The 23,390-nt window shown below is 42.6% G+C and overlaps 1 protein-coding gene across 3 annotated transcripts in view; it reads right to left on the bottom strand.

Annotated features, from left to right (window-relative positions):
• Nucleotides 1-1,706: 1,706 nt before the first annotated feature.
• The window catches only part of map1aa (microtubule-associated protein 1Aa), a 49,532-nt gene continuing 27,848 nt past the window's right edge, over nt 1,707-23,390 (bottom strand). For all 3 annotated transcript variants that reach the window (XM_031323641.2, XM_035999654.1, XM_035999653.1), the window contains 5 exons: nt 14,700-14,782; nt 13,415-13,555; nt 6,373-13,300; nt 6,023-6,249; nt 1,707-5,016 (listed from right to left, as the gene is read on the bottom strand). In XM_031323641.2, coding sequence (XP_031179501.2) covers nt 4,861-5,016; nt 6,023-6,249; nt 6,373-13,300; nt 13,415-13,555; nt 14,700-14,782 — 7,535 coding nt within the window. In that variant the 3' untranslated portion in view covers nt 1,707-4,860. The remainder of the gene's footprint in view (nt 5,017-6,022; nt 6,250-6,372; nt 13,301-13,414; nt 13,556-14,699; nt 14,783-23,390) is intronic.

Below are 23,390 nucleotides of genomic sequence, written 5' to 3'. Positions count from 1 at the left end.
AGTGAAACATCTAAATAACTGTTGGATGGATTGCCATAAAAGTTGGCACAGATATTCATGGTGCCCAGAGGATGAATCCCAGTGAGTTTAGTGATCTACCGACTTTTCCTGTAACACTACCGGCAGGACAGATTTTCCACACCACAACAGGGAAATATCTCAACATCTACAGGATGGACTGAAACATTTTGTACAGACATTCATGATCCCTAGAAGATGAATCCTAATGACTTTGATGACCCCCCCCTGACCTTTCCTATAGAGTCACCAAGAGATTCAAGTTTGTAGTTGTGTATAGATTTTATTTGTATTCCTGCAAATATGAAAAACTAATAACATCCCCGTCAGCCTCAGCTGTATACGGACCTTATTGCGAAAGAAAAATGTACAGAAGTCAACAGCGAGAGAAATTTTTTTTAATGAATCCTGTTTGCCAATTTAAAAGATATAATTTTGCAAGTCAAGAAAAGTCGCAGTTTGTCGTAGTACCATTTAGTTTTGTGTGAAACTACTCAGTGAATTGTATCTCTTCTCTCGCACAATAATTGCAAGCTAGCTAGCTAGTTAGCTAGCTAGGTAACTTAGCTATGTTCCACGCACACATGTCACATTATCTTACCTGATGTGTTTTATCCAGCGACTCCTGGTCGTTTTATCATCTGTGAGGCGAAAAAACGAGCAACATTCGTTGCTCGCGTGAGTAACGTCCTGTTATGAAACACACAGATATGGTAGCTTCAGCGAGAGAGAAGGTTATGACGTCAGTAACGCAACTTTTGGAAGTGTAGTCTTTCTAAAAATATTTTTTTACAGTCTTATACTTCAACAGTTTTACGACAAACTGCGACTTTCTTGACTTGCAAAATTATCTTTTAACCCTCATGTTGTTTTCCCGTCAGCCATTAACTTGTTGTCTTTCCGGGTCAAAATTGAAAAAGAAGTCTATGCTTCTGACGTTGTTTTAAACGTTTTTGTCACTTTTTTTTAACACTTTTTTTATTCACGGTGAATAAACCTAATTTAAATGACATTATACCTAATTTTTAAGTTTAAAAAAAAATATCACAGAAATGATGAATTATTTTGACTAAAAGTTAAGATCAGAGGATGTTGATGGATACTCACAGACTTAGGTTTATGTCAAAGTTTAGTCAGGATACTATTGTAAAACTATACTTTTTTTTTTTTAAATGCTATAAAATTGAATAAAACACACCACCTGCGAAGAATGTTGAATGGCTTCCATACAACGTACATCCATGCATCCAAATTACGTTTGGGGCAACTTGGTTGAAAGAAACCCATATTTCTGATATGAAAAACTTTGTCAATGTGTCAAATTTGACCCGAGGACAACAAAAGGGATAAATTGACAAACATCATATGTGTAATTAATGGCAAAATTCAAACGGGATCAAAGAATTATTTGTCTCTCCCCAATCTGCAGTTAGCATGCTGACATTAGCATTTAGCTCAGTACAACCTCACAGAACTGTTAGCATGGTTGACTCTCTGTAGCTCTTCAGGCCTCTAAAACTGTTAAAATAAAACACCATGCTTTGGTCAAACTGCACATAGATACATTTCTTGGCTATAAAGGGTCACAAGCGTAAAAGTTTGGGAACCAGTGGCCTAGTGACATGCCCTGATCAGTTTTATAAAAGTTACGTGGTGTGACGATACAAAAAGAAAAGAGGGAGACATTCTTCTTCAGTAAATTGTTTTTATTGGTCTTCACCACACTTTTTGCCTTTTTAACAATAAATCTGTTTTCTATTTGACCTTTTTTAAGCATTTCAAAGAGAGATAAAGAGAATATTGCACTTAAAACAAGAGATGAAAGTAGAACCATGAAGCAGAAAGGAGGGAAAAAAACGATCACGAGGCTTTCTTGACAGCACAGCTCAGCCAGGTTACACGTGGCTCCTCAGTACCGCACAGCTTAGCTTCTTAAATATACATCTTTTAAAATAGCATTTCTATGTGAAGTCAGTTTTTTCTTCAGCTATTACAATACAGGAGAACTCAAAAGGTACACATGCACGTACAAGCAGGGCTCACTGAAAACCAACCGTCTTCATGATGATTTGTTTCACGGCAGATGAGTCTGAATGCCACAGATATTTTTTTTTTTGTTCTTTTGTTTTTGCACGATACGAAAATGAGTGAGTGTGTGTGTATTAAGCTTTGTCTGGAAAAGAGTGTGAATAATAGGAAATCCTCTATAAATACAAATGTATTGACATGAGTGTCTGGCAGTCTGGGTTTTGAGTGGTCTGCTCATATGAGTAGTGGTGATTCCTTTTAATTATTAGCCTTTACAGTGATGCAGTATTAAATAGGAATGCAGATTACACAGAGTGTGGGTTAACACTGACGCGTCACGGACAACTTTCATCAGAGAAGCCGTTCTTTTGAAATCAGCAGGAAATAGGACCTCAACTCGTTGTCTCCTCTCCTCTCTGTCTCTAACATGTTTATCATACTGACAACATTTTAATCTGCAGACAGAAATCGTAATGTTTGTCAAACTGTCATCCAAAGGAAGAAAACTGCGGTGTCTTATAATCTGCACACAAAGTTTTCTTCCCTTGCACAGTCGAGATGCATTGCGGGCTACAACAGCACGGTTGTTACCGCCGGTGTGACCGATGAGTCAGATGTACCATATGATGCACAGTAACCAAGGCAACCAGGAGATCAAAGTCCTCCGTGGAGAACGTAAAGGTAATCTGCATCTTCACATTCAAATCAACTGGAGCCGCTGAAGTCTGGGCTCCCTGCAGCCCTCTGCGTTTTTTTTTTTTTTTTTTTAAAGAGCTATCGCCTTTTATGTACATGCATCTGTTGTACATGCATCACTCGACTAGTCGAGGGAATAAATTATCATACAGAGGAATAACTAGATTTTTTACTGTGGATCATAAAATAGCAACCGTTGTGAGGTGTGTTGGTCCTGTAATTTGTTGAATAGTAAGTTTTGTTCCCGGTTAAAATCTATTAAAGTACTCAAAACTTATCAAAATATAAAATCATTAATATCAAACTAAAAGCACGTCTACACATAATACTAAGTTAATAAAGTGTTACTTAAAAACATCCACTGATTTACCACTGAAAGGAAAGAAAGTTGCAACTTAATAAATAATAATAAATATACAATCTAAAAACACGATGCATTAAGTTAAGGTGATTGTGGCTTAAACTATTTTGCAAACTCAAGACAAACTATATTTTCTGGAATATTTAAACCATGAGAAAACAGCACAGGTTTTCAGTGCAAATGCTGTAATTAATATTTTAATGTTGCGGAAATTTAAGACTGCTTTAAGTTTTGCACACTGGTTACTGTTTGTGCTTCTTCGAGTGGCAGCTCCAGGAAAACGCAACGGCTGAAATACTGAGTTGGTGCTTTTTTTGAAAAGTGCCATTTTTACGCTTGATATGTACAACTCGGACCTTTGTTGACGTTCTCACTGACTAAAACTCACAAAAGAACAGAGGAGACCAGCTCGCCGAAGCCTCCGCCACAGAGCCGGGGGATGAACCGCACACTTGCATGATGCCACCATGAATTTCTACGACGAAAAACACATTTAGTTTCCCTTTCCAGGACAGCACGACAGAAAGGCACATGTGGGTGACAGTCTAACCTCGAACCATCAATCACACCGACCACCTTCGTTCACCAGGCAAACACAATCACTCTTCGCAAACCACATGTTCCTATTGTTGTAGCAGAATACATTCTTTTTTCTTTAACCCAGCTTTTGTTTAAAGATCTTTGAGACGCAGGAACCGCTATGAGGGTTGTCGACTTCCCTCTTATGAGCTTCGAGTGCTTGTTCTGTATGTAAAGATAGAAACAGGTAGAAATCCAAAGATCAGGATGATGATTTTGTACTTGTATCACCGCCTCTGCCTTCAGTTCCCCCTCACGATCCCCTGCAACGATATGTTAACTGGAAATACACTGAAAAGATACATCAAAGACCACAGAAACTATTATAGAGAGAATCTTATTCGTCAAATCCACCGTAAGAAATAACAGCCACCGATAAATTCTTATTCTTACTGTAACGATTGGTTTACACTTTGAGATAACCGTAGTAATATCATAATTCACTACAATACAGATTCATGAGTATGGTCTTCCCTATCCTACCGCAAATATACTCAAAAGACATTTTATATCTCACTATGTCAGAAGGAGGCACAAAGTTCAACACTGGGACTGTCATTGTTTTAGAAGAACGACAGAAAGGGGAAACAGAGGAAAGTTAAGTAAAAGTGATCACAATTAGCCTCTAATGATGATTTTCTATCAGCAAATGTTCAGTTGATCACCTTTATTGTGAACGGGTTGACGGGATTCAGTGGAAGAATATATTTTGTTGCTGGCTTTAAAGTGTGCAAACTTGTGCTTTGATTTAGGCCAATTAGAAGACAAGCAACTAGACATCAATTTTGTATTGTTTTTCTATATGAACACAATGGGCATTTTGTCTCGGCTAATAAACATAGACTCCATTGTCTCACAGGGTTTGGACAAACAAAGAGTTAAGGAGCAGAAAAAAAAAAACTGCACTCCCTTTAAAAGGACTAGAAATAATAATAATAGTAATAATGGAGGACGTAGTTGTCAGAAAACTACCTCCGTAATACAAATTGTGATAGCCACGACAAGCTTATGAATGAATAAAAATCTAGAAAAGAATAGACAGTTATCCAGGTCTGTTTCTGCTTTTCGCTCAATAGCCCAAAGCAGAGGCAGATTTGCATATCAGGCTATAGAGGAGGGCAATTAAAACCAGATCGACACTGGGGAGGCCAGGGGGAGGGAGAGAGGAAACAAGGGTCTTAAAACTCAATCTTGCAAGCGGGGAAAGACTCGTCCTGCATGACAACGGTGCTGCTGGAGGCCAGGACCATGATGTTGAGCTCCTGCTGCCTCTCATGAGTCTGCTGGTACCAGTCACGGGTCACCTCCGTGTCGTGGGTGGGGATCAGCGTCACCTGAGCGGGAGACAAGAGATCAGGAAATGTCACGACTAGTCTATATAGACAACGTTTCATTTCCGTGATTGTTCCAGTGCCGCCGGAAATTCCGCCGGACGTCACTCATTTTCGGCCAGATGTCCGTCACCTTCCTCTTTCTTTGTGTTGGCGTTCTAAACTCCGGTGGATTTCTGAGGACTATGGTTAACTGCTCCTCAGATCTCTGCAGGGTAAATCCAGACAGCTAGCTAAACTATCGGTCCAATCTGAGTTTTGACTAAAACAACCTTTTTACGTACACATGTTCCACTAAAACAAGTTCTCGTCCTGAAGCTATTTTGCACCGGCAATGTCATGTATAGAAAACCTGGTTTCAACACAGTGTGGACATTTGTCGAGAGAACATATGTGAAGTTGCAGTGACCGATTCAAGAGGTTGTATTCACCGAGTTGTGGTTGTGCTGGAAAATGGACAAGTAAAAAATGAAAATAAGAGTAAATGTTGCATTACAAGTTTGCAGCTGTCACTGTATTTATGTAAACATCAATCTGTGATTATTTGTTGTGATAATTTGATTAATTTGTCACAAGTGAAAATTTTAACATACAAGTTTAGATTTAGGTTCTGCAAGTTCTCACATAGTATTCTACAACCATCCTGTTATAAGCTTAAACTTGAACAAAATCTGTAGGAAAAGTGTGTGATTGTGTTTGTTGTTTAACGTAAAGCGTTTGGGAGCAAAAGGCAAAAAACAAGTGTTTTCCTTACCTATGTTTACCTTGTATAAATGTGTTTATTTCGACATTTTTTGTCTTTGAATTCAGTTTAGTTCTTGCCTAGATCCCCTGCCCCATGATTTCTCCGCTTTGGCTTTAAAAGTCCCGTCTTGGTCTTTTATGAGGGGAAACTGCTTTACTTTGATTTGAGCCGAGTGAGTGAGAGAGTATGGTGACCGACAGGGACAAAATCTTTAAACTGAGTTATCATCCTCAGCATCAAACTAAGTACAGTTGGAAATGTTACCTGTAGGTTTGATCCCCACTGAGCTTTGCCATCCAGCAGTGCATCGAGGACTCCTCGGCTGGGTTCACCACTTGCTGTGTCATTCCCGCTCACCACATAGTATGCAGAGCGAATGCGTTTGAAAAACTCTTGGTCCACATTTTTGGCACTGCAGTGGTTGGGAATGTAGGCCAAGTCCACATATATAGGAAGGCCAGGAGCCGCTGCAGAGCCGGACTTCTGAGAACCTGGATGGGAGAACGAAACCAAACTGTCACTATGTGTAAAAGCATTTACCTTACAAAAAAATGTTGTAGTATTAACGATTATATCCGAAAAGCTTTCAAGATTATCTTTAAACATTTGCGCACCTGAACTACTCTTGACACCGTTAGTCAGCCCCTTGCCTGGGTTGTAGCTCGACCTGGAGAGGTCATCATCTTTGGAGCCCTGTCCATCTGACAGACGAGACATCCGTGAGCTCTTGTCTGCCTCCTTCTTCTTCAGCGAGGCGCTGCGAGGAGACGGCGTCTGTTTGACGGGCATGGGAGACCTCTTGCGCCTAGCCGGTGATGCTGATTTGGTTTTTCCCAAAGTCTTCTTTAAGCTCTTGGCTTTTGGTTCTTTCTTGACTACGCCATTATCCAAAGAGTCAGGATCCACCATGCAAACGTCTGGGCGTGGGGGGTGAGGGATAGGGTCCATGAGGGGAGCAGGAGGAGGGTCATTGCTCCTCCTAGAGGATTGATGGCTGCCTCCCCCGGTGGCAGATAATTTATCAACAGGCATGTAGTCTGCATCCTCATCTGAGTCCATGTTGCCTTCGCCAGCGACCGAGGGGTATTCCTCAGTGCCTGGAGGCACATCAGAGTCTGACTGAGAGGCTAAAGATTCGCTGATGGAGGTGGGCGGTGTGTCCTCCGTGGCCAGAACCAGCCCTGCTGACATGCCGCCAGCTTGCTGCAGAGAGCTGCTGTGAGACTGGTGATGATGGGGCTGCTTGTTAGCCCTTCTCTTGACCGACAGATCGTGCACATCAGCCTCCTGCGATTGGTCACTCCTGCGCCCGTGCTCCTCGTCATCCTCGTCGCTGGATAGCTGCCGCATGCATGGGTTTATGAAGGAAGGCGAGAGATCGTGTTTGGGCTGCCTGTACTCAGAGGAGGAATATCCAGGAGAGCTGCGGCTGGTGTAAGAGGAGGTGGCTCCCATGGGCACGTCACCAGCAAGATCCTGATCGCTGTCATCGTCGTCGTCATCCTGGCCCCCTTGGCTGCACTCTTCAGCGTAGAACGGAGAGCGGAACGGCTGATCGGTTGAAGAGAGTGACAGCGGGCGGGCAGGGTGCTCCGGCTCCATCTCACACTCCTCTTCAAACTCGTCATCATGGCGGTAATGGGGAGGGGAGTCTCCGGGCACCATCCCCATCTGGGGTTTTGACATTTCCCACTCAAAAGAGCTCCTGTAAGCTGCTGCTCCCTCTCTGGGCTCCACCTTGGCTGGGCCTGAAGACGCACCACTGGCTGCTGCTCCAGCAGGGAGGGTGCTGCTTGAGCTGACCTCCATGGGGCCGTTGACCGGGTCTGGCTTGCTGGCCTGAAGAGGCGAGGGCATGTAGGAGCCAAGAACATCAGGGAGTGCACCAGCCGTATTTTCACTGGCAGCTGGAGCAACATGCTTGTTAGAAAATGAGAGGTTACCAGACTGGCCGCTGGAAAGCGTCCTGGTCATCTCACGCATGTAAGCCTCCTCATCCTCTTCCTCACTGCTGTCAGTCTCCTCAAAGTAATGCTTGCCTTCTGTGTCTGGGCGTGGGGAGGAAGTGATGCCAAATAGAGCGGCGCTGGCTGCCTCTTTGTCTTTGGACAGCTCTGCAGGTTGAGCAAATGGTCCTGCTGAGGCCCCAAACCCAACAGTTGTGTCCAGCTTGGACCCTACAGACCATCCAGGCTTATAGAAGCAATCCGATTGAGGGCCTTTGTCCATTACTGGACCTGCTGAAGTGGTATACTCTTTCTTGTCCTCAGCAAAGGCAGCGGAGGAGAGCGAAGGGAATGAGTTGACCTCCTCAAATGGGCTGAGGGGTGAGAAGCGAGCTAAACTGGAAGTGGACTCAGCCATGGTTGTAGCTGTGATCTGTTTTTCAGAGACTTCTAGATAGTCGTCTTTTGTGCCAGCGGAGCCAGAGTAGGGAGGATCCATGACCAGTGAGTGTTCTTCTTTAAAGGAGGAGTACTCAAAGAGAGGCTCGGCAGGGGTCTCGAGTTCCTCTCCGAACTGACGGCTGGTGGAGAGGGAGCCCGAGGTGGAGGAGGAGTAGCTATAGGCCGAAGAGGAGGAGTACCCAGGGGCAGCGGTGGTCGTGTACTGAAAGCTTGTGTCCAGTGATCTCTTACTCAGGTCTGGTATCTTCTGTTTCTCAAAATCCGGATCAGCACTGTCATTCTGGTAATAACTGTCCTCTGTTGATTTCAAAGTGAAATCCTCTTTACCTTTGTCTGTGGTCTGACTTAAAAATGAGTCTTTCTCACCACTTCCATATGAGTAGTCAAAGCCCGAGGAGTAGGCAGAGAGACCTGTAGCTCCTAAATCCATTGGTTTTCCACTGAAGGATGAGGAGTCAATTTTAACTTCGTGTTCAGCCTTTGCGAGTGAGCTAGAGCTGCTCGGCTTCCCCTGGCTGTTATAGCCGTATCCAGCCATGGAAACCATAAATTCAGGCCTATTTGAGCCAAACATTTCACTAATTGGACTTTTGACTTCCTTCTCAGACTTCTCTTTGGCACCTTTCTCCATATCAGAATCAACAGCGTCTTCGTCGTCGTCCTCCTCCTCTTCGTCCTCCTCATCCTCATCACCTTCTTCGACAACTTCATCATCATCATAGTCCTCCTCCTCCCTTGCTGTTAGTTTTCGCATATCAACCTCCAAACTAGCTCCTTTCTCGCCGTAGCCTGTGGCGGCAGGTTTGTCTACATCAGACGCTGTCATTGAGGAGTACGTTTGGGGCTTTGGGCCGCCATCAATCTGACTTTTAAAAGAGGCGTCTTTTTCTGATGATAAAGAAGTGGACGAGGCCTCGGGTCTATCAGCCAATGAAGGGAATCGGCTACCTGTGCCATGTTCAAATGTCTCCTTTCCTTTGACGTCTTCGAATGGAGGTACAGCAGAAGTGCTCTTGGAGTCGAGCCACGATGAGGAGGAGGAGGACTCTTTTCCATAAGAGACGGTAAATCCCTCCTTCTCTGACATTTTGTCCGTGGCTTTTACCGGGGATGGGGACTCGGGTTTCTGCGAATCCACTTCAACCTTCGCAGTGTCCTTCTCCGCTTTATCTAAGGACTCCTGATGATATGAATCCGAGTCCACTGAGCCATAAATGTCACTGTAAGAGAATGTTTTGCCATGCACATAGGGTGTGTCCTGTCTTATATACACGGCCTTTTCTTTGGTCTCCTTCTCTGGAAAATTATAGAGACTGAAATGAACATTTTTCTCTGTCTCTTTAAAAGAAACATCCGTTTCCTCTGTGCTTTCACTTTTTAAGTCTACTTTGCTTTGATTGGTTGATAAGGGCTTATTAGACCCTACCCCACTTTGATTATCATCATCTTCTTCATCTTCATCTGAGTACATCACTTGAGGTATTGTTTTTTCCTCTGTGCTGAAAGACAACGGTGTCTTTTCCAAGCTCTTGACTTCTGTTTCTGTCTTTGCAGATTTAGCCTCAGAGGCGAAGTCGTCATCCAAGAAGCACCCCTCTTTTGCCTCCATAAGCTTGGCCTTAACAGCGGGCTGTAGATCCTTTTTGGTGTAATAGTCTTCCTCTTCATTGGATTCATTGGATTCTTCTTGAGACTCTTCAGACACTGTGTTGTCACCTATCAGACCAATATAGGCAGTACTGTCTGAGATAATGACTGATTTCTGGGTGTCACCTTTAACATTGAACCCTGCTTCATCTTTGTCTTCTGTCTTAAAGGGTTTCTCTTCTGTTGGAGAGTAGCCACTGCTTGTAGGCATAGACTGTGTGGGTGAAGCCAGTTTCATGGTGCTGTCATCTGGACTTAGACATCTTTCCTCACTCTCCTGCCTGGAGTGGGACTCTAAGTCTAATTCAGAGGAGAAAGATGGAGGGGGTGAAACAGGCTTTATATCCGCACCCATCTTAAATCCCTCTGTGCTTAAGAGAGATTGGTTTTCTTTGACAGCCTGCGTGGGAGAGGACTTCATGGTAGAGAAGAGAGGAGGAGGAGGAGAAAAAGTGGCAGAGGGAGATTTCTGCTTTTCCTGGAGCATCATGAAGGATGCGTTTTCATAGCCCTCTTGGAGTTTACCCAGAGGGATGTCAACGTTCGGAGTCTGGTCCTCGTCCTCGTCTTCCTCGTCCTCTTCTTCTTCGTGGACTGATTTGATCTTTGCATCCCCAGATTCCATCTCGGGAATGTTGGGCTGGTACTCGTCAGAGGAAGGAGACTTGAAGCACTTGTCGTCCTCCAGAGAGGATGTGGGTGAGATGGTTCCTGCCGAGTGGAGATAGTCCTTCCCATGGGCAGCCTCGGCGCGTGAGGGGATACTGTTGATTGTGTCAAGCAGGAGAGAGTTCCTCCCAGCCTCCTCGGTCTGTGGCGCTGTCACAGAGGTTATCGACTGGTCCTCGGCTACAGATGTGGCAAAGGATGATAGTTTGTCATATTCTGTTATGGATGTTGCAGAGGAGATGTGCTCCTCCTCTGCAAGAGGGGCAGCAATGATGGCAGGGTAAGGTGCGAGTTCAGGCTCGTGCCCTCCCATGAAGGCTTTGGGTTTGATGTCAGACACGGCGGAGCACTTCATCTCTTTTATACCATGCATGGAGTCAAAGGTACCAGGGACATCAGGGACAGAGATGTCATAGGAGCCCACATCATAGCGCAAATGTGGGATCCTATCTTCTGGTTCCTCGTGGATCTCCTCATCAGAGATGGTCTGTTCAGTCTCGGAGTAAACAGGGATGGTCTCGTCTTGGATGAAGGAGAATTGCTCCGAGGCGGATGCTGCTACTTGCCCAGACAGGGCTGTGGTTGACAAAGGTTTTTGCTCAGTTGGCTTGGTGTCCCACTCCTTTCCAGTTTTTTCCTTTTTCGCCTCCTCCATTTTATATTTCAGGACCTCGTCATCTTCCGTTCCTTCAAATTCAGCTTTTTCAATGACATCACCCTCCTCCTCTGAGCTGTCACTTTTCTTTGATCTGTCTCCAATGTGGTCCTTTACATGGTATTTGTCATATTTCTCCATTTGCTCCTCTTCATACTTCTTGTCAAAGGCATCGCTTGCTTCCTTCTTTTCAGTGGCTGTAACCTGTACTGAAGCGCCCTTGTCTTTGTTGTATTCCTGTTTGACGGGGGATTTGGGTGAAGCCGATTGTATCTCAGTGGCTGGGGATGTGACCGTCTCATCGGGGAAAACTAAGGAAGGATCTTTAGTATCTGTGTGCAGCAAATACCCAGACATCACATCATTCTGAATAGGCTCAGTCTTTTTGGACAGCTCTTCTTGTTTCAGAGCCTCAAAGTCCTCGGTGAGGTCCTCTGGGGAGGACACAATGGACCTGTCAGCCAAAGCTGCTGCTGCGATCTCCTCAGGGATGTTCTTTGGGACTGGCTTTTTCTCATTTGCTTCCTCTTTCACTACTTTGTTTTTGTCTGTCTTGGGTTTAGCCTGAGTCTTAGCTTTATGCAGAGTTTTTCTCACTTCAGGGGTGAGCGGCTTCAGGTCAGGTTTCGTGATTTTTCTCAGTTCCGGTTTACTTGAGTCCTTCTTTTTATCCTCCTTGGCTTTACTTTCCTTTTTCTCTTCTTTTCTTATATTTTCTTCTCTCTTTGCTTCACGTTTTTCTTTCTTAATTTCTTTTTTCTCTTTGTCTTTCTTTTCATCCATCTTGGACGCTTTCTCATGCTTGGCAGTTTTTTCCTTTGATATTTTCTTTTTCTCTGTCTTGCCTGCTACAGGGGCGACCTCGCTGTTTTTCTGTTGTTTGGTGGCTTTTAGACTTTCACTTTTGAGCTTCTTCTCCTCCTTCTTTTCCACTTTATTCTCTTTAGTGATTTCACTCTTGGACTCTTCCTCCTGTCCACTGGCTTCTTTCTTTGTTGTTTTAGAGTGAGGTTTGGGTGAAGACTTGAGACTCTCTTTGCTGTCAGTTCTTGATCTTATTTTAGTCTGTTTGATGATGGGAGGAGGTGCACCAGATGATATGTCTTTTTGGGTCGCCACTGGGTATCGCAGGAAGTCCAGGTGTTTCAGTTTCTCGAGGCCTTCAAAGATTTTATTCTGCGGTGCATTTCCAGGGAAGAGCACCCTAACTATCTTTTCTGTTGGACGGTGAGGAATCCAAACTATGAGAGCGGTAACTGATGTCAAATAGGGGACAGATATTTCTCCTTCTTTTCCATTGGCCATCGTAATCCCGGTCTTGGCTTTGCTGTTTCCAGCCCATTTCTGCATTAGAAACTGCATCTCTTTGCTCTCTTTTACAGGGTTTAAGACATACATGTCTAACTTCCCCACACCAAGTTTGTGGAATAGTGTGATGGGTTCGATGGTGTTGCTGACTACCCTGTGAAGAGGCTCTGGTGTGATACCAAGCTTATTGAGGTACTGCAATGTAAGAGATGCTTCCTCAATGCTTCGTTTCACTTTCAGCGTGGACTCAGGCATCCGAAGCTTCTCTGGGACGTTGAAAAACACAATCCCAAGCTCAGGAGAGATCAGGTTCTTCATCCATTCACCGTTGCTGCTGGAGCCAGATCCTTGGTTACGCTCCTCTTCTTGCTCTGCAATCTTCCTCTGGAACAGCCCGTTGATGCCAGGCAGGTTGTCCGCACCAATATGGGTGAGCAGAACAGAGTCAATCCTGTCCAGGTGGCGAACCAGCTTCCAGAAGCAGGACTTTTGATCAGACCCTCCATCCACCAGGATGTTGAATCCATTGACGGCGAACAGAGCAGAGTCTCCCCTGCCTCCAGGGAAGATGTAGCAGCAGGGTTTGGACAGCTTCAGAAAACCTCCAGAGGTTGGGGGCTCCAGGAGGTCGAAGGACGACGGCACATCCACTGTCTCGGAGACATACTCAGTGAACTCTGTGACTCCGTCCATGTTGGGGAGGTAAGGTTCGGGGTTCAGGCGGTATTCCAGAAGATTTTGGAGTGACTGCTGCTCCTGGCTTTGGCCCAGGGAGCTCCAGCCCCCGTCTCCCTGACAGGAAACAGTAAGCCTGGCCGGCTGCTCTGAAGAGGCCTTGGACAGGAGTTCAATCACCTGGAAACACAGTAACAATGAAAAACAACCTAAAACAACTCTCTATGTAAGCTTTATAAAATTTGATCCATACACTGAAAAGATTTATTTGGAGAGAAAATGCACCCAGCTCACTTGAGGTTTGGAGATGATGTCGGAGAAGTGTTGCCAGGTGAATGCTCCACCTTGCAGTAGGATGTCACCTCCCTGCTCCGAGCTCTGGCCGCTCAGGATCAGCAACTTATTCCCAGCAAAGTCAGTGATCAGAGAGTGAATCTGGGTAGAGGACAGAATAACAAACTATAACAACACTATAACATCTAACATTAATGTTTTGTAATAATACATCTTCCATGAGTCATCAACATCAGAACACAAAAGTCAAATGTACTGTACTGGAAAGATGAAGAATCTTTTTGGGGTGACAAAGCAAGCAATTTAGTTCCCAATGAACAAAGCTCACATCATCTCACATGTATCATGAATTCACTGAGTTGCAATATTTCATTTGATTTGAGTGCTATAGAGTTTGAGAGCTGCTCAATTTGTCCCCGAAATTGATGTCATCCAGGCAACTCAAAATCGACCCACTCAATGATAATAACACGATGTGAACGATGAATGAAAACCAGAGGAAGACATTTTTAAAAAATTCAAATCAAAGTATATATTGCAACGGAATGAAGATGAGATGAAAGGTCAAACTTTTATTTTGAAGAACTGTTCAACCACCAAATATAAATGTAACAGTCTAAAATTACTCCTAAGAGTTGGATAGTGTCAATCACTAACTCTTCATGCCCAAAATAGATTGTTTGGAAAAGGAAAAGTTTATTTTAATTCCATCCAGCAAAAGGGACAACAAATAGAGTAGCCATTTATTTCAGACTTGTTGTTTTTTTGTCAAAGATAAATCACTGTGTCTGACGAAGTTACTGCAGCATTAAAAAATAAATGCAGAATTACAGTACAGTGTCTTTCTGGTCAGGTTCAAGAATCAGGTGTATTGCAGATAAACTGTCATACTACTAGACAAAATAATAATAATAAAAAACTAGGTTAGGTTAAGGCAGTCAAAAGCTTAGCTGACAACAGACTATTTCTTTTTACATTGACAGTCAAATCTGAGGCATCTGAGTGGATTTATTTATAACCCAAAGAAGTGTCTGCCTCTCCCACTGTGTGAGTGTTTTCTTGTTAATCAACTGAGTGATGATTACTAGCAGGAGAGACATGGACCTCCCATTGGGGCTAAATGGTGAACAACAGGTGTTACTGTGTTCTTCATAAGTAAAACCAAGTTTGATCCAGACTGAACACACTCCTCAGTGTGATTTAAATAAATTATCCTGCAGGATTCAGAGCACTGGGTCATCATCAACTTGCTGTGTTTTGTCCATGTTGTCCAGGTGTGACTTACCTCTGTGGCAGCGGTCTCCTCTGATGGGTTCACCAACACCGTTGTCTCGAGGACATCACTCTTATACTGGAGAATCCGCTGGCCTGCAGGAGACAGAGATTTAAAAAATAAACCTTATGACTACACCGAGACCAAATAATGACGAAGTAACAGAGGCCTTCTTCTGATGGGGCGAATAGCTTCTAGTTGCTCATATTACAGGATCAATCCACAACACTTAAACAGAGATACAATCACACAATCCCTATAAGTAAAAAAAAAACAACCACATCTTGATGGGAAATATTCTTAATTTTCATTTTCTGAAAGTTGAAGAAGATGAAGACGATCAATATCATTCTTGTGTCTTTAAACTAAATAGACATGGAGACAAGAAATAGTTCCAGCATTTAACACCTTGTAAAGCAACTAGTTGTCTTTTGAATTGAACTACCAAAATGTACAGTTACTAGAACTAGGCTAGCTGTTTCACCCTGCTTCCAGTACTTATGCTAAGCTAAGCTACAGTAACTGCCTGCTGGCTCTAGCTTCATATTTAGAGTGCAGATATGAGATATTTTCATCAAACTTTTGGCAAGAAAACAAATAAGCCTAAACTTGAATAAACATATGTCCTAAAACCGTTGCTATAAACACTTCAAAAAGCTACTGGTTAGGTGTAATGATCTGGGCACATTTTGGCATCACATCTCCCTTCTAATAACCATCTGAAGAGCGTGACGTCACATCCTGACATCTCTAGCAGTCATGACAAAGTTAAAGAATTTGAAAAACATCTGAGTCCACAATCTACAAGACCCACAATTGTAAAACCATGCTTCCATGTATGTTCAAGTGGAAGTAGTTACAAATTAAAATCATATTTTGGTGTATAGAAGGAATCATGGACTCTGAAGTAGAAGCAGATGATTTAAAGGTCCTATGACATGCTGCTTTTTGGATGCTTTTATATAGGCCTTAGTGGTCCCCTAATACTGTATCTGAAGTCTCTTTTATATAGACCTTAGTGGTCCCCTAATACTGTATCTGAAGTCTCTTTTATATAGACCTTAGTGGTCCTCTAATACTGTATCTGAAGTCTCTTTTATATAGGCCTTAGTGGTCCCCTAATACTGTATCTGAAGTCTCTTTTATATAGACCTTAGTGGTCCCCTAATACTGTATCTGAAGTCTCTTTTATATAGACCTTAGTGGTCCCCTAATACTGTATCTGAAGTCTCTTTTATATAGACCTTAGTGGTCCCCTAATACTGTATCTGAAGTCTCTTTTATATAGGCCTTGGTGGTCCCCTAATACTGTATCTGAAGTCTCTTTTATATAGACCTTAGTGGTCCCCTAATACTGTATCTGAAGTCTCTTTTATATAGACCTTAGTGGTCCCCTAATACTGTATCTGAAGTCTCTTTCCCAAAATTCAGCCTTGGTGCAGAATTACAGCCACTAGAGCCAGTCCCACAATGAGCTTTCCTTAGGACGTGCCATTTCTGTGTCTGTAGCTTTAAATGCTATTTAAGAGGAGAGAGGTGGGGCATGGTGGATGGTGGGGGTGTGGCCTTGACCAGCTTGCCATGGGCAAAGCAGAGAAAGGGGAGGTAACCTTTCCCCTTATGACGTCATAAAGGGAAGATTCCAGATCGGCCCATCTGAGCTTTCATTTTCTCAAAGGCAGAGCAGGATACCCAGGGCTCGGTTTACATCTATCACCATTTCTAGCCACTGGGGGACCATAGGCAGGCTGGGGGAATGCATATTAATGTTAAAAAACCTCATAAAGTGACATTTTCATGCCATGGGACCTTTAAGGGAGGGAAAGTGAATATAGCCCAACATTTTTAAGTATGAGCCCTGAAATGCAATTCAACCCACTTATACTGACCTCCCAGTGGGCTAGTCATTACAAACTAATGCTTTACAAACCCACATAACTTTATTTTTTATTTCTAGTGGGGATTTAAAAGTTTCTACAGACACCAAATATGTTAGGCAGAGACTTGTGTCTGAATATTTAACTCTGTTAAACCATCATTTAGCTTTAATTACCTGCTTGCTTTAATACTGCTGATTATGATGTAACAGAATAATAAAAACTCTAATGGATGTCTGACAAAACTTTAAAGGAGAATTGCTGTACACTGTGTGTGTAAAATGTTTCCCAGTATGAAAATACTCAAGACCAGCGTCATTTAATGACAATACAACACCCTGTCTTCCAGCATCTGTCAACACAATAACTCTGCACATACAGCCGCGCATACACATCCTCAACCCTGCCCTGTCTCCTCTTTTGCTCCTCTCACTTGCCATCTTATTCCTCCCCTGGCTCTAACTAAAGCCCCCCTGACAACTTTAATCCTGGAAATACGCTCTTTTCATATACAATCACAACAAAAACACACAAAAAATAATCCCTCAGCCATAAGCCTCATTGGCTGTTGCTATGGGGATGCTTCTCTGACCGTTGCTGCTAGCTAAGTTACACTGACCCAGTCTTGGCTGAGGGAGACGCATTGCAGCATTTCTGCGAGAGGGAGGGGAGGCTCGTACTGCATGACAGTATGCACGCAGCATCACATACAGGAGGTGAAGGCGAGTGCCAAAGCAGCAGCAGCAGCACTATTAGCATGCAGGCACTTCATCAGGGGATCTATATTTAGCATGAAAGATGTTGCTGGTCTCTTCCTCGGCCTGTCGCTGGGTGTTTATGTCTCCTTCCCCAGCTGGAAGAGAAGGCAAGGTACGTGGAGAGTAAATGACTTAACATTCAGGGGTTATACGTTAGGTCATAGAATCTTACATCCACACACAGGTCACAGATACTGTACATGAGTCACTTGTAACAATTTTACTAGCGTTTGAGAAAACACCTCCGCCGTCGGAATCATGAGCTGATTTGTGCAAACTAACAACCAATGTTAGATCAGCAGCATGTTTAGTGAGTAAACTCGCTGTGGCCCATTTAAATCACGCTGTTGTTTGACTGTCACATCCTCCTCTCAAATAGGTTCACAATCTGAATTTGTCCAGCTGCTGATCAAACAAGTTGAGTGGAACTGATGGTTGCTGGGAGAAAATAAACAACAGCAATATTGACATCCAGGTTTTTTTCATGAATGAAGGACATTCGCTTTTTTGATGTGAACGGAAGTGACCAGCGGTTTAGAGCTGCAAAGATAAATTGATTAATCGATTAGTTGTCAACTATTAAATTAATCGGCAACTATTTTGATAATCAATCGGTTTTAGTAATTCTTTATAAAAAAAAAACAACAACGTCATCCTGGGCTTTGGGAAACACTGATCGATATTTTTCACCATTTTCTAGCATTTTATAAACTAAACAACTAATCAAGGAAATAATCGACAGATTCATCGACAATGAAAATAATCGTTAGTTGCAGCCCTAGAGCGGTTGGTGCTTTTCTCCTGACAACTACAAAAACATGTTAAACATTTTGCTTCACATTACTGCACTTTGTCAATTTGATGTCCGTACTGTTATCACCAGGGATGTTCTAAAAACCTAAAGTGCCAGCTGATTGGCTCTCGGTGATTGCAGACCACTGGCAGCTGCGTTCACTCAGTCAGCAGATATTATATTATTATTACTGCCAACAATGGTTGGAGCGATAATTGGGATTGTTAAATAGTTGCCAAGTCTGTCAAAACAAGTCAAGTCAAGTCAATTTAATCAGAGAGCACATTTAAAACCAACCTAGGCTGAACAAAGTGCTGTACAAAGTAATATTATGTTATGAAAACAAAGGAAGACAATAAAAATATAGAAAACAGCACTTTTAAAGGTTGGTCCGTCTAAATTAAAACAGATGGAATACTACTTAAATGTTGGACCCTTGTCAATTCATTCTAACAAAGTTTTTAAGGATTTATGACATTGTTGGACTTCCAGACTGCTTTGAAGGTAGAGCGACTTTATTGCTCAAATTGAGCAAAACAACATAATCAACTCATACCAAATGAAAAAAGCACATTTGTGGCAGCACGGCTTCTTGTCTATACTCTCTATGATCAATCAATTATTTCTGTGTACGTAAGTACGTGTTTGTATCAGCGTGACTTCTTTCCTCCCTTAAAGCAGAAAACTGCAGCTACCTTTATTTATAGGAACCACCCAATGTCACATTTGCTGCCATTTTTGTTTCCGGTCACAGCTACGAGATGTGGGCTACGAGACCCATATATACAGTATCTATGTACGAGACCTATGTAACCAGAACTACTAGAGGAGACGGAGACGCGAAACACACTAGTACAGTACAATATGCCTGGCATATGCTGTGCTGTTGGCTGTAGTAACAGTCGTAAAAGAAACCCCGGACTACAATTTTATTCCATTCCAAAAGGAGAAAGTTTGTCCGCAAACTCCAAGCAACAGAGACAATTTCAGGTCCCTGTTTAGTCAGCCAGCCAACTCAAGCTAACGTTAGCTTTGTAGAGATCGTAGGATTTCCCAAACTGAATAAATACCAACACATTCTCACTCCCATCGCGTAAAATACGGACGCTTGGTCAGGTGCCTTTGGCATTGTTATTGACGCTAAAAGTCTCCTTTAGCGCCATATCTAAACACACTTTATCTAAACACGCTTTATCTAAACAAGCTGGGTCGGGACTATTGGCGTCACTTTTGACGCAGTTAGGTTAAGGACAAGATCGTGGGTGGGCTTATAAAAGGTACGTTTCGTGACACGCGGGACAAAAACGGGACAGTTGGGTTTAGGAAAAGAAGAAAGCAACAGTTGGGTTTAGGAAAAGTGCCACGTGGGACACAAACCCCTGTCTCCGGGGTGAAAGTCCTGTGTTGTTTGACCCATCCACCATCCCAACCACCCTCTCTATGTGGAATTTCGGGCTTTCATACTACTCGCTCCCATTGTCGCTGTTAATACTACGTCATCTTCAAGCGTTGTGTAGCTGCTTCTCTGCCCAGTGCATTGTACACACACGGTGAAGGGTGCTTTTTGCATCGTATCTGACGCTGACAGCCACTGGCCAAGCGTCCGTATTTTACAAGTTCGGAGTGAGAACAGGTTGTATAAACACTGCTAGCTCAATCGTGTTGTAATGTCAATCGTCTGCTGAAAAAAAATATTTTTCTATCGACAGATTTAGCTCCTGTACGTCTGGGAAATTCACATGTAGCAGCAATTTTTAGCATAGCATCGAGTCATCGGTACAGCTGATTTGATCCAAACATATCTAATAGTTAACTCCAGAAATGTACTTTATATATACAGTATATGTCGGAGAGTTTCTGTGTGTTTATTTTCATATATACAGATGTTTCAAAAATACATTTTGATTCAACTCTAATGTTAACCAACTGTTAGCCCTTTAACTAACAACTCACTAGCTATTAGTGTGATCATATGATCTAGAATTAACCACCACCAAAATAATGGCTGATGTCCTGTTATCACATATATTTATATATAAGGTTATATATTTTTGAAATATCTTGGTGTCATTCACCCATCCTGCACAACATATTGATCATTGATTGGCATCTGTACTCTTGAAAGCCTTCAGGCTATCTCTGTGATGATGTCAGGGATGACATCATCAACACCATAAATACACAGGAAATGCTTGGTGGCTCCTCCCCAAACATTCCGAAATGGTGAACCAAATAAAAAGAACAACCAAAAGGTGAGTATGAAGAAAGAAACAATTAACTATTCAAACATTCAACTTAAAAAATCAAACTGAAACTAAACTGTTGCTGTGTGTTTGCCTTAAATTAAACCAGTACTCGATGTAAAGATTTAAAAATGTTAACACAAACAAACCCGAGATAGTAAGTGCTGAAATGTTACACAAAAACAGTGGTTAAAAAAAACTGAAAATGATAACGTGGTGGGTGCAAGAATCTCACCCACTTTGTCACACACAATTTAAAGATTTCACTTCTTTAGTCTGTCATGCAATGCACCTGGATTTATTTATGACCGGGCATTCTAACCTATTGATATCCAGTGATCAGTCGACATGGTATAGTGCGCAGTGTTCCTGCTTATGGCAGTGATTCCCTACCAAGGTCAGGATGATATAAATGTGTCCTATTGTCAGACAAAATAGGAAGTGCTTTTTCTAATAACATTTTGATATAAAAAGTAATGTTCGGTATTGAATTCAAGGCATCAGCCATTTTCCAAACACACATCTATGTATATTCCAGCGAGGGCTGAGTGACCTCAAAGACGGGCCTTAAAATTAACTGCATTCATCACTATCTCATCTCTTTTAGTGCCTAACGGTTATGACATCACATTAATCTGAGCACTGACCCCAGGAAGAAAGACATCTGAAAGACAAAGTGCTGCTGGGACGAAGACCTTCAAATCGTACAACAAGAAAGGAGAACGGGTACGCACCTCTTTGGTAAAAGAAAAAAGTGGCGGGGGGGCTCCGTTGTGCATGTGGCCCATGATTCCTTGCTGCTCCTGTGTTTTGGAACAAAACACTGCCACTCCAGCCAACTGAAACGCTCTGCATGTCTGAGAAGCCTATTAAACCCCCCCCGCTCTTCTCTTTCCTATTTCAAGCTGTCCAGGGACAATCTCCTGTTAAGCCACTTGTGTGCCCACACATCATTCAGACTGTTATCATGGAAACAAATTCAGTCTGGGCCTCTGTGGCTCGTGCCTCTCATCAGGCTGAATACAACGGACTAATAATTGAAGATTATCCGAGGGAGGATGGATGCTCGTAAAATTGTGACCCTCTGTCAGCCCTGTTGGCTCTGAGATTATGGTTGGTGCATTAGAGCGGTGCTGTTCCCTTGAAGACAAATGGATAATAACTGGTCAGTGTTGCCTGGGGGTGATATGATGGAGGGGAAGAAATTATTTTATACTCAACAGCTTCAGGCTTTCGGCTGTAAAGATGCAATCTAACGTACTGTACAGTACTATAGCCCTATAGAGTCTCTTTGACAAAACAATACCGACTCAAGATCCACTTACTATCTTTCTCCAGTGCTTGCAACGGATGCTTAGTTTTTATGGAGATGGATCTGACCTGCAAGCTCAGTAGCTGTTATGATTTTATGAGTTTAATCTCCATCACGATGAAGACCTTCAAAAGCTTTTGAAGCCAATTCTGCGAACACTGCATCTGTATTTTTATTTATTTTTTTTCTCTATATATGAAGGGTTGCAAAATGATATATTTTTTTTATTTTTCCCTAAATGATGTATTCTTTGGTGTTTGCAATCCAGGGGATATCAAATGGTGGTGTTGGGTTGTTAAGACACACACATCTCATAATTATGATTTACTATCTCATGCGTATGAGACAATAACTCCGAATTACGAGATGACAGGTGTCACAACTTATTATGTGACCTTTCAATTATATGCTTTCCATCATATCGCTTGATTTCAGCAGATGGAGTTTTCCCAGTTTTAAAGAAATTGTAGATGTTCAAATTTCCATTTTTCCTCATGAGATAGTGTGTGATTTGACCGAAAGAATGAACCTTCAGTCTCGACTAATTAAGCTGACATACCGGACGAGAAATCGTTAAACTGCTTTAAAAAAAAAATTGGAAATTTAAACATCTACAAATTCATTAGTCCGTCCTGCAACTAGCCAAACTCCATCTTGAGGATATGTGCATGATTATATGGACAAAAGCTTCCGAACAAAAACTAAATGGGCCTTGTCGTTGTTTTGTAAGCTGTTGCCAAGATGAAGAATGAACTTTCAGTATCTTATTAGTATATGCACACACACAATCCTCTGGTAAATGGGTTTTGTCTTGTTTCACCGAGCTTTACAAAGTAAGATGGGGCAGAAGAAAAGCTTTCCTCACTTGAAAATCTAAGTGAGATGTGATGATAGTGAGTGGGTGTTTCATAGCATTAAGGAATAAATGAAAAGCAAAGCGAGCCCACACACTCGTGCCTCTGGTGCGTGATGGGAAGCGGTTTGCATCGCAGCCGCTCCTGTCCGAACTGGCAGCGACACATTTTTTGCCCACTCATTGCCACAGCTCCACATGCTGTCATGCCACCTGAGGCAGAGAGAGAGATGTCAGCTGTGTGTTTGTGTTTATTCGTGTGGTAAAAGTAGACCATGTCCCATATATGTCACTCTGTGTAACTCCACAGTATCCTAATGCTCACTCACAGTGGTTAAAAATACAACAGGAAAATGTGGCCTGTAGAAACCTCAAGAAAGAAGAAGCGCTGACTCTGGACACAAGCAGTCATATTCTTCAATGAGAAGAGAGTGCAGACAGGGGCTTATGTTTTAAAATTCTATCTAATAGATTTAGTTTATTGAGATGTTTTTGTAAATGGAGAATGTAACCACGAAAAAAGAAGCTCTCGAGAACAAACCATTTAGTGGCTGCTTATGTTGTCTGGCAGGTCGCTGCTTGTTTGGTTTCCAGCTGGCTGCAGCTTGAGTTTATAACCTATAAGCTAGTTCATTTTGCATGGCGGCATGATAAATGATACCCTTCCTATATAACAAAAGCAGTAAGTTGCCCTCTTGATGACAGGTCAGAGTCATCAGGAGGGTTATTAGTCACAGCAGGGAAAGCCGAATGTGAATAGGAGTGGGGTTATTGGCACTATTTGGCTGTAATTATTACCACATAAAGAGAGGTAATTACTGTTTGTTATAGGAACGCTCTAACACTGTCAAGTGATCAATTTAGGAT

The sequence above is a fragment of the Sander lucioperca genome, chromosome 3, assembly GCF_008315115.2.
Source record: "Sander lucioperca isolate FBNREF2018 chromosome 3, SLUC_FBN_1.2, whole genome shotgun sequence".
Taxonomy (NCBI): Eukaryota; Metazoa; Chordata; class Actinopteri; order Perciformes; family Percidae; genus Sander; species Sander lucioperca.
The sequence above is the reverse complement of the archived record's forward strand: the minus strand, read 5'-3'. Positions and strand labels throughout refer to the sequence as shown.